This window comes from Motacilla alba, chromosome 4, assembly GCF_015832195.1.
Source record: "Motacilla alba alba isolate MOTALB_02 chromosome 4, Motacilla_alba_V1.0_pri, whole genome shotgun sequence".
Lineage (NCBI taxonomy): Eukaryota > Metazoa > Chordata > Aves > Passeriformes > Motacillidae > Motacilla > Motacilla alba.
Window position 1 is genome coordinate 28,647,231 of NC_052019.1, and position 19,886 is coordinate 28,667,116.

At 33.8% G+C, this 19,886-nt stretch overlaps 1 protein-coding gene across 3 annotated transcripts in view; it reads left to right on the plus strand.

Moving 5' to 3' along the window:
* TUSC3 (tumor suppressor candidate 3) overlaps nucleotides 1-19,601 on the plus strand; it is a 108,001-nt gene extending 88,400 nt beyond the window's left edge. For 2 of the 3 annotated variants that reach the window (XM_038135053.1, XM_038135054.1), the window contains exons 8-10: nucleotides 9,084-9,158; nucleotides 11,892-11,982; nucleotides 19,315-19,600. In XM_038135053.1, coding sequence (XP_037990981.1) covers nucleotides 9,084-9,158; nucleotides 11,892-11,982; nucleotides 19,315-19,330 — 182 coding nt within the window. In that variant the 3' untranslated portion in view covers nucleotides 19,331-19,600. Of the gene's footprint in view, nucleotides 1-9,083; nucleotides 9,159-11,891; nucleotides 11,983-19,314 lie in introns of all 3 variants that reach the window. The other variant, XM_038135052.1, reaches the window with a different exon arrangement.
* The last annotated feature ends 285 nt before the right edge of the window (nucleotides 19,602-19,886 follow it).

The following is a 19,886-nucleotide window of genomic DNA, read 5'->3' on the forward strand; positions in this document are numbered from 1 at the left end:
AAAACTTCAAGGATGGAGATCACATAATCTCCCTGGGCAGTTTCAGCTGTGAAGCTGTTTTTCATTCAGTCTGAACCTTCCAGCCTACTGTTCATGGTGCATGCTGCTATGAGTACAATCTTGTCTGACATAACATTTGGCTTCCCATTGGATTTCTTTTGCCAGCCTTATAGACTTGGTGGAAGAGCTTTAGTGAAGCTTTCATTAAAAAATGAAGAAAATCCTCTATGGAATAGAAGTATGTGATCCATTATGTTTTAGCTTTTTGTTAGGAATAAAACAAAAGCCAAGGTTTGCTTTTATTCATGCCACATTATACACCATTGTTCACCATAAATCCACAGGTTAAAAAAAATTAAAAGAAAATATTTTTATCATTATTTCCAGAAAAAAAAGTAAAATGGAGTAAGAGTTAAGTATAAATTTAATTTGAGGTTATATCCATAAAAATATGCTGGTGTTTTCAATCTGCTTTCAGTTTTTTTTGAAATTGGCCAATTTTTACGTCCTCCCCAGAAACAACAAATCCTTGTTATCATATGCAACTAAGAAGGAAGTTTTATGTAATATATATCCCCACATCATCTTGCTAATCAGTGCTTCAAGCAACTGGGTTATATTATAAAATATGTGTGCATATTTACACACATAATACTTCGGAAGGGGTTGTAGAATTATTTCAGTATAGAGACTTTCTAATGAAGTAGAAAATTTATCAAAAAGTCATTACATAAATAGAAGTATAACTGCTGTAGAATAAATATGACAGACGACACAAAGAAAACTTACTTAAATAAGAGCATGGAATAGATTTTTTTAACTGAGTTTTGCTTTGATAAATTATATAAAAGCAGTAACGTAGGTTAATGTGAACATGATAGGCATTGTGCAGTCTGTAATTCAAGGTTTTGCTTTTGAAGAGTTTGAGTATCTGTAAGGACCCTAGGACTACATAGTTTACACAGAGCAGTAACTTAGTTCACAGTCACAATCCTGGTAAGGCAGTCTAATTGTGCACGAGAGATCCAGTTCTACCATGCAAAAAGAGCACATATCTAAACACATTTTGATTTAGCAATAAAGTTTAGCATCTTCTCAGGTTATCATCAGTTTGCATTCACATGTGTTAGTGCAGCAATTACTTTTAAGAACATAGAGAAAAATCGTGCAAAACAAAATAACCAAACGGAATAAATGATTCAGAGATTTTCAAGCCAGATCGACTATAAAGAATGTTATAGATTCTAGTAATCAATTAGTAAATTCTCAGTTCTTTTTAATCTTTTTTTGAATTAACTATGGGATAATATTCTATAGCAAAGGATTTTCAGTGTTAACTTCATGTAGTATGAAGAATTTATTCCTTTAGGATTTTTTTTAGCCTATAATTTGCACAATAAGTGTACTGTGTAACTTAAGTATATAAGTCATGGGAAGTAGTCCATTCTCTCTCTTTTTTTCCCTTTTCTTTGGAGCTTTATAGAGTTCACCAAAAATACTTCTTTTTTCTTCTATCCAAATTTAAAAATTCTCTTTTCCCATGCAGAAGTGCTTGTGGTGTCTAGTCTTGCAACCCTCTTCTGACAGAAATTGGGTCATAGATAAGAGGAGTTAGCAGAAATGATCGGCTACTAATAATTTTTTTTTTAATGCTGAGTAGGTTGACATTCTTGGATGAACAAGAAAGAGAAACTAAATACAAGGGTATTGAAGTACTGTTGCTAGAGTTATTAAGAAGACATAAAGGCAAAAGAGAGATAACTTTGGAATGAAGAGCTGTCAATGCCTGAGAGAAATGACATGCAGTAAACTGCCCAATCAGTATTACTGTTGTAATTAACTACAGTTGAATATAGATAGTGTATATGGCTGTTATATCCAAAAAGGCATTGAAGTGTGCAGCTGTAAATATTGCTCTGGGTGTCAAGATACAGCAAGAAAGATAAGAAATAATAATGTTGGATAAGCTGTGTTGAAGTTAAAAAATTTCTTAAATTATTTTATTCCTCCTTTTTGAAGACAGTACTCATTATTTCTAATGAATTTTCATCAAGTTTTTATGTCATTCCCCAGAGAAATAAAACTGGTTTGAATGTAATATGTCATAGTTTTTTTCCCTTTTGTAGTAACAGTGTATCCGTACTTTAATGAGTCAATTTAAAACTAAATATTTTCATTATCAAAGGAGTTTCAGTTATTAAACAAACTATTTTCTTATATAGTTTTATAATGTACTTATATAATATAGCTCCTATACAGGAGATATATTAACCAAAAACCACTATTATAGGAATTAGCAGTTATGAGTAACCTGGGACATTTTCTCATTATTACTATTAAACTTAGAATTGATGCTGATTAAACACATGCACCTAAGTAAAAATGGAAATGTCTTTTCAGTTTCCTAATTTGAATTCCCACGGCAAAGTTTAATGGGACACCTGCGTAGGTGGATACGAGATATTGATTGAAAGGGAAAGAGAAAAAACTTTTTGGTAGCATTAAAATGACATCTATTATGAAAGAGATTTCCTGTCCTACAGGGAATTTAAATTAAGTCTATTAAGTGCCTCTGTGGTGTGAGGAAACTTTTCATAAGATGAGTGTGAAGAGATGACTTTCTGTATGTCAGAGTCACTGAGCATAAGAGTCTGAAATTTTGAGTCATAAGTCAGTAGAATAATATTCACTTAGCTCTCAGTAGTAAGATTCTGTCACTTGGGCATCAATATGCACAACTAGTTGGGTGCTCCCCAGAGATTATATGGTAAAGTGAATGAGGATGGTAACTAAAGCAGTGAGACAGGATTATTGTATTCTTGATCTTAAGGATAAGAAAGAAAGAAAGAAGACCTTTCTTTCTTGAAAGAAAGAAATGAATAAAGTTAGGACTAAAACCACAAAATTATAGCATATTTAGGCATGCTTCCTTATTAACTGTGGAAATCAACATCCAAAGAAGCAGAACATCCTGCACATTTTCTATTATTTACTTGCATTCGCTGCCAGTACTGCCTGTTAACCTTGTAAATTATTCTGATTCTTCTGGAAGCTTCTGGAAGCTGCCAATTCCTCCTAAATGCAATGAAGCCTAAGGAGATCATAGCTAGAAAAATCAAGACAGTTTTATGTTACCTAAGTCTTCTATGGCTTGACCTTAAAGCAATTCTTAAAATGACTCTTTAGAAAAGACATTAAGGTTCCTTAAATGTGAGAGAGATATGCAGAGACCTTAACTTTACAGTTGGGCATTTGTTAACACAACATGAAACATAATTCATAATCTTTCATCAGCTAATTGCAATACTCTGGAATTGGTGAGCTACCTTGACATATGCTGTGTGTCCTCTGCACGAATTTACCCATTCTGAATTTCAGTGATTTTCAACCATTTTCAGTTTCTGGTTAAAATTTTCCAATGGAAGTGCAGACTACTGCCAAGCTAATTTAGCTGTCAGCTGCTGTGGCAATTGGCCCGTTTTTATTTGCCTTTCACAAATAGTTGACTACTATCCACACAAGAGGCATTCACTGACCACGGGCTGAAGACGTTTTTAAGGGTTTGATTAGGCTTCAGGTTATTATTTTAATGGTTAAGAAACATATTAGCTTGATTGGATAAAAGATGCAGAAATCTAGTCCAAAGTTAAATGTTTTACCTTTTGGTTCCACAGATACCTTTTACTAAATGGAGTAGTCCTCAAGTGCATTCAGCTAAGAAATAAATTACACTGCCTAGATTCTAGCAATGATGGAGAGTAAAACAACAGCCTGGACTCACATTGATGATGACTTATGGTGTAGAAAAAGAATGTATGATATTCTCAAAAATATTTATAGGTTTTTAGGGAAAGCAAGAGAGTTTGTGCCCGCATGCAAGTATCAAGTGTGTGCTAACAAACAGATGAGACATACTAGGTCTAGTGTTTGAAATAAAGTGCTTGAAAATAAGGTAGATGTTTGTAATAGTGTTAGAATACTGAGAGAAAATTATATAGCCTCATCAATACTTAAAAATAGCTCAAATAAAGTTTGTTTTAGGAAATGTGTCTGCATTTAAAAGTTAAATTAAGCTGTTAAGAAATTCCCTTATTTATTTGTTTCTCTGGTATGCTTAACATTAATGAAAGTAAAGTACTGTTACACATCTGTGTGTTCTAGAGGTATTTGTACTTTTGTGATTTGAATATTTATTTGGAATACATATTTGAAAATTTAGAGAAATGGATTACAAAATATAAGTAAAGCTAGGAAAAGGTATTATGGGGTAAACCACACTGTAGAAATTTGCAAGATGGACAGGACTAAACCTGAAGTTTCATTAGATGTAATCTATACAACCAAAAAGGTCATAAATAATAAGTGTAAAAATCGTTTCTCCAGTGTTAGTTTTAGCTGATCCTAAATGTGAATAATTAGGATGTAAATCAGGCTGAAAAATTCTGAATGTTTGATTAGTGATTTAACACAAACTTAATCAGGTATCTCTATGCTCCATTTTGCAGCTCAATTAAAACAGATTCCAGAGTCTTTTTCTTCTTCTGATGCTTTTATATGGCCTTTACATTCTCAGATGTCTAAGAGCACCACAAGAGCAATGGTTCCATCAGATTGTGGATTAGAGAGACAGGTTCATAAATTGAAGCTGAAACTAATCAAATTAATAATAAACTTTTTCACTATAGGACATTCTATATTAGTGTGAAATCTATTCTCTGCTCTGTTGAAATGATGAAAAAGCATCAAAAAGGAAAATGGTATAGTATAGTTGGAATTTCAGTGGCAGAAATGCAAAATTTGAGCTACTTCACTGTTGTGATATGCATATTTCAAGCAGCTGAGTAGAATTCTGTGAGTGCCAAGACTTGTGGGATACTTCCTAAAATTATTGAAAAACCATTCAGTTAAGCTGAAGCCAGAAGGCTTCAAAAAGAAAGTATGTTTAGGGTTGTTGTTAGTATCATTACAACTGGATTTCAGGCCATTAAAAAATGCTTAAATAGAGCTTGATTGTGTATTCATCCATAAATCGATATTCAGATATATAATATTCAGACTGACTGTTCTCTACTTTTTCAACTTCTGATTTAGAAATCATGCTTCTTCAGTGAGATGAAACATACAGGAGTTGGCATCTTAAGCATAGAAGTTTAAGTCTCAGTAGGAAAAGGTTTAAATAAATATCTCTATCAGCATAATATGCCTTCTTGTAAGGAGCCAGCAAAGAATTTCTCATGTTCTAATCATCACTCCCCAGCAAAAAGCAAACCAAACAAAAAATAAAATCAAAAAATTAAAAAAGAGAAAGTTAAAAAAAAAATTAGAAGAAACCTCTGTAGATCTTTCTGTTTATCATATTACTCCTTGACAAAAAGTATGTGCTTTTATTTGTTCCATGTCTGATAAACTGAACTAGCAATTTTTTAAAGATTGCATGATAATCTATCCCCATTTTAGGTAACAGTAAACTGAGCACAGGCTCAAGTGGATGAATATTTTGTTCTCTAGTTTTTTAAGCAACTTTGTGATCTGCATTTTAAAAGGTAGTTGTTTCTTTATGTGTTTGTAATGCTAATGCCAGATTTTTGCACCCTTGGCAGAAAAACAACTGAATATGAATGAGACCACCAAACTTTTTTCACAAAAGTAACCAAATGCTACTCAGGCTATTTTCTCTCCTTCTTTTATTCCTCATTTACTACTAATTAGGAATAAATTTGTGACATAAAGATATAAATTATGTATAACATTAATAAACTTTCAAATTATCAGGTTTTCTTCCTTTTGGGCATTCTGTGATTAAATTTTCTATTAAAGTATGCTAATAATAAGTATCCCAAATTTACTAGCAATTAGTTTCATTTTATAGGATATTTATAATTTTGGATTTTATTGATCCATTTTTTTTTTGTTTTGTTTTGTATTTGGTGGTCTGGGTTTTTTTTCCCTATTTCTGATAACGCATCTTTATTTTTTCAGGGCTGAATATTTTATTCTGTTACTGCTGATCATTTTCTGTATAACCTTATAAATTGTGATTATTACTGTCTTTTTCATCCTGCTTTTAAACTGTTGTTCTTCCTGTATCAACATTCAAAATCTTTTCAAAAGCCCTATGTAAATAATGTTTTCAATTTTTATGAAAACATGTATCAGCTGGAAAAAGGAAAAGCGGAAGTTTCATTTGTAAAATTGTAATAATTTGAGAAAGTATATAACAAGATTTACACAAAAAAATCAATAGAGGAATAAATTCATCTGAAAACATTTGCTTTCCATGGCTTATCTGAGTGCCACATTCCCCTCATCTTTTCAAAATAGTTTCATAATGCATAGTAAGGCAGATAAAGAGGAATTGGAAAATAAGTATCTCTTTTGATGCATCATTTTTTGCAGATGAAAAACTGTTCAAGTAACCACTTGCTAGAATTTTACATTCTGCACTTTTAGAGAATTGCAACACTGAAAAGATTCTTTTCATTGCTGGGACTGTTGCTTATAGATATATATGTATACAACTATATACAACTTTATGTTGTATAATATCAAGACATTGAAAGGCATAACATAGAATGTTAGAAATGAGTGAAAAATAGTAACAAGCTATATATTCTGTGGTAAAAAGCTAATTTTTGTATCAAAATGACAACTCAGGTTGAATTTTTATTTTAGCAGCAGAGAGCTGAGGCAAGTACCATGCACAGTGTTACAGTGTGGCTGTGAAGCTGATATCATTGAAGGTAAAAGGCAGCCAATGAGGCTGAAAGCTCAGCAATGTTGATTAAAGTTAGAAAGCAACAACTGAAGCAAAAATAGTGACAGCATTAGGAAAGCTTTAGGGGTAATGATGTGAAGCTCCAAAAGAGAGGGGAAGAAAACCCCATCACAATTCATGTGGTTACAGACCTATAATTCTCAGTTGCAGAGCAAACAACTTACTTTTGTGAGATTGTTGTTCCTGATGGTAAGAAAAGTGAATTAAACTCATGGTCTGCTAGGAAAATAAGAACTTTGTTACAGAAGGGATGTCTCCTGAATGGCTTTTTAGTGTGTGGTTGGTTGGTTTGTTTCTCAGAAGCAGCCAGGTAAGAGAAATAGCAAAGAACCACATTATGTACTGATACTGCATGAGATAATCAAGGAAAAAAAAAAAGCAAAAACATTTACAACATTTCAAAACCTTTGCAAAAAGTAGAACATTCCCAAGAGGACCTGGTGAGTTGGTGAGTTACCTTTACATCTTGGGACTGTTCCCTTGACTGTTGAACTCAGGAAAAAACACAACTAAAATCTAAGTGAGGAATTGGTAAAATAAAGTTATTAGGTAATACTGCCTATGGGGCATTACTTTAATAGGGTAGAAATACATATGGATTTTTTTTTTCTCATCCCTTTTTGTGACAACTGCCTCAATTAGTTCAGCTTTATGTTTTTGTAATATTGAAAATGAAGAATTGAATGATTGTCATGACATTCTCCACAATTCTTTTTCCCTACTGGGAGCATAGCAGGGAGATTCCCAGTCTCATATGCTTGTGAATCTGAATCTTAACAAGTAAAACTTTTAGAAAGCAATTTTTGTATCATGGATTCCAAGATTAATTTTTTCACAATGTTTTGCCCTTTTTTTTTTTTTTTTTTTAGTATTTTTTTAAGTGCGGTCATAAGCTTTTGGAAGACTTGAATGTTACCAATTATTCATAGACTGGATCTATGTCTTGCAGCTTGTACATGTATGAGGAATTTAATTTGAGCTACTAGCATGATTTTAATGGGAACTTAATTTAGGACGGTAGGAAGATGTCTGCATCAAAAAGGTGATGTTAAAAATTATATTTCCTTTATGTTGCCTATTTGCTTCTGCCATCTTTCACCATCGATGTTTACTTTTTAAAATCTTGTTATTCTTCATTTAACTTTTCTCAGTTTGTGTGTATAAAATTTGGAAGTCAAACCTGAATCAGGATGCTCATCTCTTAGGAAGTGTGATTGTGTTAGCATTGACAGTTCTAAATCCTTTTGCTCAAGATCAGCTTAATTAAAATTTTACAATTAAAATTTCAAATGTGTTTGAACATTTTGGTCTAATTTTGAACATTCCTAAAATTAAAAATATTAATATATTATGATTAGTGCAAGTTTAATGTTACAAGATGCAGATATTACTTACGGATCTAGCACATTTGAAGTATCTTCTTGAATGGTGTGCATAAAATAATAACATCTTCTTGAAGTCTATAGTCATCATGCCCTGGGTTAAGTAATGTTGAAAACTCCAAACTTATTTGACCACTTGTAAAAGTGTGTTGAAGTTTGTGTTTGCTGCTATTGTGACCTATGGTTCTCATGATTCACACCTGCTTCAGAGTAGCATTCAGGCTTGCCTCTGCTTCAGAACAGATGCTATGCACAGTAGTAACTGTTCCTTTTTGTTGATATGGTTTCAAATAAACAATTAGGAGAATGGCTTAAGAGCTTGCTAGATTAGTGAAATTGTTTTATCGTTATGTACTTGTTCACATTTGTAACAGTTATAATGAGACAACAAAACACTGAAAGTGACTGAGGACTTTGCCTCTGAGATGTTTCTCTGCTAAACTGTTAAGCAATATGACACTAAAGAGGGAGTTAATGTCTTATCTAAATGCAGAGGAAGATAAACCAGTCCAACTGCTTTAGTTTGTGTCAAATAACTGGTGAATTGTGTGCAATTGCAGTGAATGATTTCTGGATCTTACAGTTTTTGTTTTTTAAAAATCTTTTGCTACCAATATACAGAATATTTTAAAATATTGAGGAATGGCTATTTCCATAACTGTCCAAAATTTGTGTCCTACTTGATGACTTGTCCTTTAAAGCTTCTTGAACCTTCTTTCATTTTTTTAAAAATCAGAATGCACAGAGAAATTCCTGCACATTTTTGCCACAGGTGAGTGTATTGGCACAATACAGATTGTGATACGCAGTTGTTATATATAAATACCTTCTTTCATTTTATGAACTTGAAAGCTGTAGTTCATAGATGTACCTTTGTGGCTTTCTGAGGTATCCACACATCTGCTTTCCTTGACAATGACCTTCAGATGCTGCTATCACCATGGGAATGGTACTCCTGAATGAAGCTGCTACCTCCAAAGGGGATGTTGGAAAAAGGAGAAGTAAGTTGTACTTTATAGCTAAAGTATACTTGGACAATTAGAAGACACTGCAGAATTACAAGTGAATATCTGATTAAGTTTTCAGACGGTCTCTACCTTAAACCAATGTTTACCTTTAGTTGTTTGGAAAAGAGGAGACCGTAAAAATTCTGTTGATAAAACTGCATTCACATGAAATAGTAACAGTAAAAAATACTTTAAGCATTCTCAGCCAAGGTACAGCTTGACACAGTATCTCTGCTACATTGCATAAATGCTTTTTGGCTCTTGAATTATATCAGAAGTCAGTGATACTAAAGAACAAGAGTTTCAAAACATTATTTTAAGATGACAACATCCAAGAGTGTGAAAATTCTTTTATTTGGTACTCTTGCCAGTATCGTGTCTCCAGAGGAAGGTGGAAGCCCAACAGTAGGTGTAATACAGAACATACCTAATCTGAAATGTCTAAACATATTTAGCTTGAAGTGCAATTTTTAATGTTTTTTCTGAATTTTGTTGTTACTCAGAATATTTGTGAGATTTTTTTCTCAAGGAATCACATAAACACACAATATGAAAGTGTTTTATCTAGAATCAAACTTCCTCACTGTTATGTCAAACAAGGTTTTACTGAGTATGACATAGGTTGAAACAAAGATGCCCATCTGCCTTTGCACCTTTTATATCCCCTAGCTTATTTTTCTCATATAAGCCATATATTTGGAAGATACCAGATTTCCTACACTGCCTCCTCCCTCTTTTGAGGTCAGTCCTTTAGCTTCCCTGTAATACACAGTATTGCAGCTAGAGCTGACCAACTATTTTATTTAAAAGCATTCTAGAACTCTTCATAATAACTGGGTGAATGGCTAGAGATATCTCTAATCTGTAGTGATTTGAAAGTCTCCTTCAGCAAGCTGTAGATGTGTCACTAATTCTGAATATCTTCCATAGTAACTAGTTTTAACAGTGGTGTCAAAGTGATGCCTTAGGTTTTAGCCTTTATATTTTTCAAATTCTGTACTACTTTAGTGTGTAGTTCTGAGCTTCATATAAAGGGATGGTAAGCTCTCTTCACAGAGTAGGTAGACAAAACAATTTCTTTTCTAGCCTGGGACCAAGAACAACTGATCCAAATTTCAGGTCCAAGAGCATAAACAATACTAGAATGAAGAGAGAGAAAAGCAAGAAGGATGGGACTTCATAACCTAAAGCTTTAATTGGACAATTAACTTCATTATGCAAATGGATCAGGACTTATAAAAGTTTGAGACCTTGTGACTGGTCACCCATTTTGTGACCATTTTGGTTCATCTTGGATTTAGCCCTGGCTGGGCTCTTGTGCTGCCCAAGGTGGATCCATTGAGGTCTCTTAATAAAAAACTGCTTTAGTCTTAAGCTCTGTCTTGTTTCTGTTCTAGGACAGGCTTCTCAAAGTATCAAAAGGATACAGTGACATAAGTTTAATTGGACTATGATCATAGATCTGGGCCTGTGAACGCAGGCACAGTGAAATATCAATGGACTGTAGTAAAAATTCAGGCTCTTTGTGGCTTTCTGTGTATCTGCCTTGCACTGTTCATGCTTCCAGTTTATTCATTCATGCTTGTAAATCATATTTGTGAGTGGTGATTTCTTTATAATGAAGTATGTTTATTAGGTTTGTACCTGGCTAGTTTTCTGAAAATAACTGTAGAAATTTTATATTCCAGTTGACATGTATCACTTTCCACATGGTCAGTTTTAATGAAAAAATGCATCATTGTCAGTTTCTTCAGCTTCATGTTTTCTCATCCTTCACTCAAAGGCAGCACATTTTTGAAGCATGAATATTGCGATTAAATAGCAAAGGGTTGGCTAAAGTAGGAATAGTATAAGAGGAGTTTTTAAAATCAAAGTGGCTCTCTAGAATCAAAACCTTATCTAATGTAGATGTGCTGCATCTTAGTTTGTAACGTGTCCCCCTTTTTAAAAAAAATATTAACTTGCAATAGAGTGGGCTCTCACAATCAAGAAGATTTTATGCTATTATTTCACAGGATGCCAACAGATGTTCCAAATTTTGTTTGTTCATTTAAGCATTTACTTTGTTAGTTCATTCTTTGTCTGAAAAGATGCGAAACACTTTCACCTGGATGGTATCAGAAGGTTTGCATCATTGTTATTTACCTTCACAACCTGAAGATTTATATTGCTAGTGAGCTAAGAGTAAAAAGTGATTTGGCTGCCAGCCTTGAAACTTAGAACAGTGACATTTTTAGCCATTAGTAACTAGATAAAGTAGTTACTAAGCTGTCTTTACTGCTACTTCAGCCATAGCTGGTTGGCTAGAGACATCATGATTCCATTAGTCAAGGGACATTTTTCTAAGTGTAATTTTTTTTTTCCAAAAAGAAAAAGCAATACCTGAAATGACATTATTTGATATGTATAATTTAATGGGCTATTAAATCCATTATCAGCAGGAAGGTGTTTGCATCCACATATATTTGACTTTCAAATTTCTGCTTTTTTCTTCAAAATACATTTGCCCTGACAGGTTATTTTTTCCTAATAACCATAAATGTTATTTCCATATCTGTTTGAAATTCTGTCAGAAGATAGTGGGCTTCAGTAGTCAAGGCAGTAACATTTTGTATTTAACTGTGTCAAAATTCTCTATAAATGATTGACATAAATAATATTGTTTGTAGAGATTGCAGTTTTAAATCTTTTATGTGCTAATAAACAAAGTTGTTTTTTTCTTTCCAGTAATATGTCTGGTAGGCCTTGGTCTTGTGGTCTTTTTCTTCAGCTTCCTGCTGTCGATATTTCGCTCCAAATACCATGGCTACCCATACAGGTAATCTGGCTTTAAAGTCTCATCCTATAGACTGTAATAGCTTTGTTTACTGAAAGCAATTCTTAAACTTCTCCAATCTTTAATCTTTACCACAGAAGTCAATGGAAGGTGGTAGAAGCAGGAAGAATGGTAATTAATTTAAACAAACCAAACAGGGCTGGAATGCAACTGTTAAGGCAGAGCAGTTAAAAGGGTTTGATCTCAGATGCATCACATACACAGTGCCCCCTGAAAAATGCAAAAAGAAAACATGCTTTAGTTTGTAAGGCTTTATTACATATTTATTTTTGTATAACTAAGATGTAAATAAGAGAGCACAGAAAACAAAGCATTGTACAGTGCTAAGATTTGTCTTCACTAAAAGTACCCTTTTCTTTTGACAGCCACACCATGCAGGAGAGAAAGGATTATAGTTTTTCTAAATTATGCATACACCTGTCAGTTAAATTGTTGCAATTTTTCTGAAAAGTGAAAAGGCAGATTTCTCTGATTAGGCCACATGATTAGTACAGCAGCCAGTTTTGTAGTTTGTGTTATACTCCACTAAAAAGGATTCAGCCTTGCAAAGCCAACCTAGATGTAACATTTCAGCTATAACCTTACAATTTACTATTAGTTTTTGGTCTAAGACTTCATAACTATTTTCATTTTTACAGAGCTTGGTCTCTTTATGCTGTTTAATTGACATTTAGGTTGCTTCAGATTAGCTTTATTATTTAATAACACCATACTGAAGACAAGGAAACTCTTCCTGTTGCAATATGTGCACAAGGTATGCTCCTGCTTTTTAGTAATTTCTGCTAAGGAAAGAGGTCTGTAAAGGACTCAGAAGCATCATATTGCGAAATTTCATCAGTATGAAATTAATAGCCATTTGGAATAGACCGTCCTGCTTCTCAGCATCCTCTCTGGAGATTACTTCTAGCTTGAATGACTTGGGGAGGAAGGCAGGATCCAGTTTTCCTAAGTGTGAGGTTTTCTTACCTTCCATTAACTGCTTAAGTCTTAAACTTCAAAGAAGCAGGATTTATGAGCTTAATCTGCAGCTGCAAGCTCACTTGAGAAGCATTGCAAAAGAATGGCAACCCATGGTCTGAGCTCCCTTCCAACTTCTCATAACAAGTTTATTAAATGGAGAAGGCGGTGGTAGTGGCATGTTCCTTGCCATGCAGTTCATCAGTTACTAAAGAGAACCTGACAGTTGTACTAGTTTCATTTTTAGTTCATGTTAGGAACATTCATATCATGTATTAACAACATGATAATATGTCTGTGCCAGACCTTGCATTGCTTTTGTGAATGTTTGCAACAGGGCTGCTGTCTGATACCTAGCATGTCTGGTGCTGAGCAGCATTGTGAGCATTAGTATGCTCTGTGAGTTTGCATGCCAACATGATACCATTGGTGTTAGTGCAAGCTTAATCACTGAGTATATCTTGTCGTATCAGATATTATAAGCTTTGGGAATCTTAATTTAAATAATGCAGGGTTTTTCCCTCTTTTCTTGTTAATCTGTTTACTGTAAATACTCGGTGGAGTGGATTTTTAAATTTCATTCTCTCCACAATTAATCTAGAATTTATTGAAATATCAGATGTCTTTTAATGGGAGTGTGTAGCAGAAGTTGGAGGCCTATGTAGATTTCATACTTCTCTTTTATTATCCAAGCTAAGAATAAAGGACAGCAAGATTTGGGGCTAGGGGGCAGAATTCTATTAAAAGCTTAATGAAAAAAATTTAGTTTGATAGGTGATACATGTCAAAAGTAAGTGTACCTGTTAGTATGCTAAAGCTGGTTAAAAAGTAATAAATCCAGGACAATTAAAAAGGATAGTGCATCACAATCCTGATAAAATAAAGTCGTGCCGCATCATGTTCTTACTGTGAAGAAATTTCTAGATTCATAAGCCAAATTCTGTCATTAGGAGCTAATTAGACTCAATTCCACAACTTATACATCAAGTAAATTCATAAAGAAATTAACAGTGTGTATGCCTAAACTCATAGGAAACATTTAATAGCTGGCCCAAGTGTTATGCAGTTTTCTTGGGTTTTTTTTAATAATGTTACTGCTTCTGCATGATTAGGCAAGATCTTTTGGGCTTAGTCGGTCTGTCCTGGATGGTTCCAAGTTTTCATGGTAATAAATTAATCATTCAATCTTAAATCCTCACTCTAGTATTGGAAACCATCCCTACAGCTGATCCGTTTGTCTGTAATTATCAAATTTCATTTACTAGTTTAAAATGTAAATGTGTAATTTACTTATCAGGTCCTTTCCAGTGTTAAATCTTTCATGTTTTCATTGGTCTCTTGGGTAGCTCTGACCCAATTTTCTGTTATTTTAAATAAACACTGTTGATTCTTTGACACTTCAGTGGTCGCAATGTGTCATTTTCTTTACAATCCCGTAGCGTTTTTTAGAGAAGCCTCTCTCTTCCTTGTGGATAGTTCTTACGAATTTTAATGAACATGCAAAACACTAAGGAGGACCAAGTATGTAAACTCTGTTATTTTCTCTTTCCCCTTTTAATTTAGTATCTTGCATTTTAGCTTCAGTCATATATGCTAAAATACATTAATCTTTTTGCCTGAATTCCTTAAGATCTTCCTAGAAGTTCCATTTCCACGCCTCATCAATTGATCCCAGTGCAGATATATCTGAAGATGTGAAATATGCCTATCCTTTTCCTTTCACTGGCTGTAGAATTCACCTTGAAACTATCAGTCTTTATATGATAAATTGTCCTCAGGCTAGTAAAGCTTTGCCTTTAACAATACTAACAACAATGCATACTAATGATCTGTCAGGAAAAAAGTGACATTATGTTGGCCTGCCTAAAGCAACAGTTAAAGAAAACTGAAATTGCTTTAATGCTATATACATGACCTCAAGCCTCAACTTCCCTATCCTACTTAAAAAAGAAAAAAATACAGATGTCCTAAATTGTTTCCATTCTCTGGCATTGAACAACCAAGTCAATCCTTTGTGAAACATCATGCATTGGGGTAAGAATTGAAGCAGTAACACAACCGGCTGTGCATCCTCTTTTCTGCAGTGACCTCCATGTAGCAAAGATAAATCAAAACAGAGGTGGATCAGCATAAAGCCACAGTCAAAAACTGGAGAAAGACCATTATTTCTTTTTCTAATGGGGTCTATAAGGTGCTCTTTAGAGGGCATATATATAGAAAGGGACAGTAATTTTGACAGACTTTTCGATCTGCTTCATACATTTTCAATTCTGATTTGATTCTTTCTTTCACAGGATTTTCTTCTTGAAGTCTAGTGTTGGGAAAAATTGTTTAATTAATAAGCTGCTAAAATACTCTTACACAGTATAGCATTGGAATGGGAAAGGTGATGCAAAGTGGGGGTCATCATGAAGATTACTTACTAAGCAAACGCAGTCATGATGGATGAGCCCACATGCAGCAAATCTCTCTGCTAGAGCCATTTTTGCCATGGCAGGACTTTTTCATGGCTGTATTAATCTACCTTTTTATGGGAACAAGATTAAATTTTTCATTTTGCTAAAACTTTCACTTTAATTGATATCATTAACTATTGAAAAACTATATAATAATTTTATTTTATACTGTTGAGCTTTTTCTCTTTATAATTCTTTCTGGATAAGACAAGTGTGTTGATATATCTTAGACAATGTTTTTAGGAAGCCTTCTCACCCTAGTATTTAAAGTGAATAAATGATATGTTAAATATTACATACTCAGTGACTGAGCTATAAAATGTAATTATATCAACACAGAATTTCATCTGTCAACTCATACACATGGGAGTGACACAGAGACTATTCTTCAATATAAGCCAAAACCGTGAACTCCAAGTTGACTTTGCTAGTCAGGAAAGAGCTTGGCTCTCTGGAAACCACACCTTAGGCAGTTTCAGCCCAAAAAGCATACAGAATATGAAAAAGAATGAGAGAGGATGCTAAGAACTGAAGATATCAGTACATAAGCACAGTATTGTATTATTGGGAATTTTAGGCATGTAAATATTTGTTACATTGCTTCAAGAGGATGCAGAGAAAAGTTATCCACACTTTACTGATATTTAAAAAATTTCTTGGTTTTAGCTTTGGCTGCAATTTAACTGCCCTAGATTGTTTTTTCTGCTTTGTTTTCTGAATGAAACTTCTAGCACAGTTTCATTACTCTTAACACTTTAAATTGTTCTTTCAAGCCTACATTTTATCATTCGTTGTTTTAATCTCAATTTAAATGAAATAAACACCTGAAAATTCTACATTTTCATAATTTTTCATTAAGTAGATTTTGAAGTTTTTTAGAAACTGCTTTGCAATTGAATGTTTCATTATCCAATTATCCTTCATAGCCATTATATTTCAGTATTATTTGCAAGAGTAATGTGAAATTTTTTTAGTTAAACCATAAAAAATAATCAGCCTTCTAAGCTATGTATTGATGGAATGGAAAATACATATTCTTTATTGGCTAGCAGAGAAAATGAACTAAGCTGTGCAAAGCATGATAAATAAGAGATGCCTTATTTTCATCAAAAACCCATAAATGTTAAGTCAGACATAAAGTACTCATTTATTGCTTGGAGAAGGACAGTCAATGCAACAGGACACACAAATTGCAAGATGCCTCAGAGCTTGAAAAATCCTCACATTCACTGTATACATATCTACCTCATGTTGTAATTAAATTTGTTTCAGTAAAGAAATCCTGTATAATATTGAAATTAAATGCAAGTGAATAAAATAAAATAGTTACTTCTTGGAAATATACCGGAAAAATATTAGTACTTAGAACAAATAGTATCTACAGATATATGAAATAAATTTATTAATAAACATGAGTGTACTACTAACAGCTTTTTAGATATTTCATGCACAATTAAATTTATTTACCTTAAGTTTATGAATTGGCAAACCTAGTTCTGATAAATATCAGGAGTCACAATTTGCTCTATAGTGCCCAACAAAATTGGCTACTTTCTTTAAAACAGCAGAAATCAAGATTATTTTAAAATACAAGAAAACAATAATATACAGTTGTACAAAACAAAACCTTTACATTTAGTATTTTCTATACTACTACTATTAATGTGGCTAAACAGCATGTTATTCAAGAAAGTAGCTGCCCATGGAAAGGGAAGGCAACACAGTACAGCCTCCTTCTGTTCATCTAAACCATCTAACAGCATGCTGAATTCATGATAAGCCACAAACCTCCATATTCTTCACTATGGGAAGTGTCAACAGCAGTGTTGGTTTCTAATCCTTTAAAAAATGGGAGATCTGAATTCTAGATGTCTTGACCCGTAGCAGGTCTCTTAGGAAGGATGTGCTTCTTACTGTGGCAAACAGTTTGGATGCTCTTCTCCCAGTAGGACTTGCCTTCTGTGGTTATCGCCATTAAAAACACCTCTTTTTGCTTGTATGCCTTCCCTATAAGTCTTACAGTTTGCCATTTACTTTTACCTATTTCTGTCCATTCCCATCTAGTTTATGTCTGGAGGGGCACAGTTTATCCAGGCTTTCCTATTCTGCTTCACCCTGTTTTGAAACATATTTTCTTCTGTCTGCAGATCTATCAACATCCCAGCAGATGTTGTCAAGAGTTTGTTACTCTTGATTTTTTAGAAACTGCCCACCCCCCATCTCCTTCTTTGTGACTACTCTATGGTTTTTTTCATGGGGTTTTGGCTTTATGAAAAACCTAGTTTTTATCAGAACTAGGTTTTCCATAAAGTCAGAGAATGGCTGGGGTTGAAGTGACTCCTGGAGATGAATCACTCTTCTAAAGTCGGTTCACTTATAGCAGTTTGAACAAGATCACTTCCAGGCAGGATTTTTGACTGAAAGAGCCTCTACAACCTCTCTGGATAGCCTGTTTCACTGCTCTCTCACCCTTGAAATAAGAAAGTTTGTCCTCATTCTCAGATGGAACTTGATGTGTTTCAGCTTTCTGCCTAGGGTTTTTCTTTCTTACACTTGTTTTAGAACTTTCAGTGTTTCTTTTATCTATATTCTGTATCATGTCTCTTAGCTGCTAAAGGTGCTTAGCTGCTAAAGTTCCCTTATAGACAGAAAGTAAGGATCAATAGCTGTGGTAGTAGCATGTTGATCCCAACTGCTATATTTGTATTTCTTCGCAGTTACATTATTGAGTCTTTTTCCCCTTACTGCTAGGCTTAAGAAATCTTCAGCTCTTCCCACTCTTCTCTCCAAACTTTTTCACTACTATTAGTCCTCTTTCTTCTCCTCTCAGATCCTTTCCTATACATGGCATTACACATCTGTTCTAGACCTGGATTGTGTTTTTAGTCACATGTGCTCAGCATTCCCTTACTTTCCCCTTCAGCCCTCTGCAATTCTCCTTTCCATGAAGTTCTCACCAGCCTTTCCCTACCATTAACCCCTTCACCCTCCAGCACCAGACAGTTGCTGTCTGTTTTGCCTTGCTTTGTATGTCTTGCCTAATGAGCTTGTCAGCTTTCTGCAGCAGTGAACATCTTTATACTGATACAGTCTTTTAAGCTTGTGGCACTTGTAGTTATATTTTGTAGTGATTAATTAATTAATGCCATGAAAAAACTGGTGAAATTACTACAACATGTATGCTAGTGCACGCTGCATATCTAGGAGTTGAAAGACCTGCCAGGCAAAGCTAGAGGCAGTACTCCCATTCAGTAGTTCCTAGCTTGTGTGTTTGTACAGTTAGTCCATAGTCTTGCACAAGTCTCTGTCCCTCTGGGTTCCCACTTCCCAATCCATGGGATTTGGTAAAGTACTTAGAAATATATTGTGTGTCACACCTTTCTATGTTTTAGAAATATAAAGTTTCCTTCCAGGTGTAAAGAAACAGCAATATCATTGGAAACTTCTTAATTTATTAAAATACGAAGAATTTAGGAGTCTGCAACCCTGCAGAGCCTTGCCAATTGCTGTATACTCTCCCAACTCTGGGGCCACTTCAACAGTAAAAGAAGATGGTTTTCAATAAACCTGAAACATCCCCTGGGAGAAATTTCTCACTTCAAGTAGTAAGAGCAGATGCAGAACTTGATTAAAGAGAACAGATGTTTGAAGAGTGTTTTTCTTTTTAATTTTTTAAATAGGCAAATTTAAGTTTCAATCACTTATGTTTTATTTGATAACTTTCATGCTTGCTTAGTAATTACTAAATGGAATATAAAAACTTAAGAGATTATTACACAAATGTCAAATGACTTTTCAAATTAATGTTTTGAAGTCCTTGTTTATTATTCTTTTCAAATAATTTTGGTGCTATGTTTTATATGCATTTTTCAGCATCTAATCATGTTTTCTTTCTTTTCAGCTTCTTAATTAAATGAATTCAAGTGGGATTCACTTAGAGCTGCTTACCATGAAGATAAGATATAACTGCTATTTTCAGCTCACCAATGTTACATGTATTCAAGAATCTTTTGTTGGTTCATCTGTTTTTGTGATAATTTATATAGTATGGTGATAGAGAAATGAATGCAATTTTATGCAATGAATGCATAATTTATAGAAACATTTAGTAAATACCGCATTGGGAAGTGCAAAAATGTTATGAATATAGTGTGCTCAATAATTTAAATAAATTTCAGTATAATGGGCTTGTGTTTAAGCCTTCATTATTAACTGTACTACATGGATCCAAAGGGTATTTCTGAGATTTTTCACCTGAAGTTTGTTTTGAGATGTGTTTTTGAACTGAACAAAATTACATCAGTTTTTTAGCTTCTATTAAGAGATACACACTGGTAGAAACTGTTATTTAATAACTACACCTTACCCTCACTTTGCTTTGTAACAGAGTATTTGTATAGAGTCTCTGATCACCTCTGACATACTGAGCCATTAACATAAAATTCTATTCTACACCTTTTCATCCTGGACTTA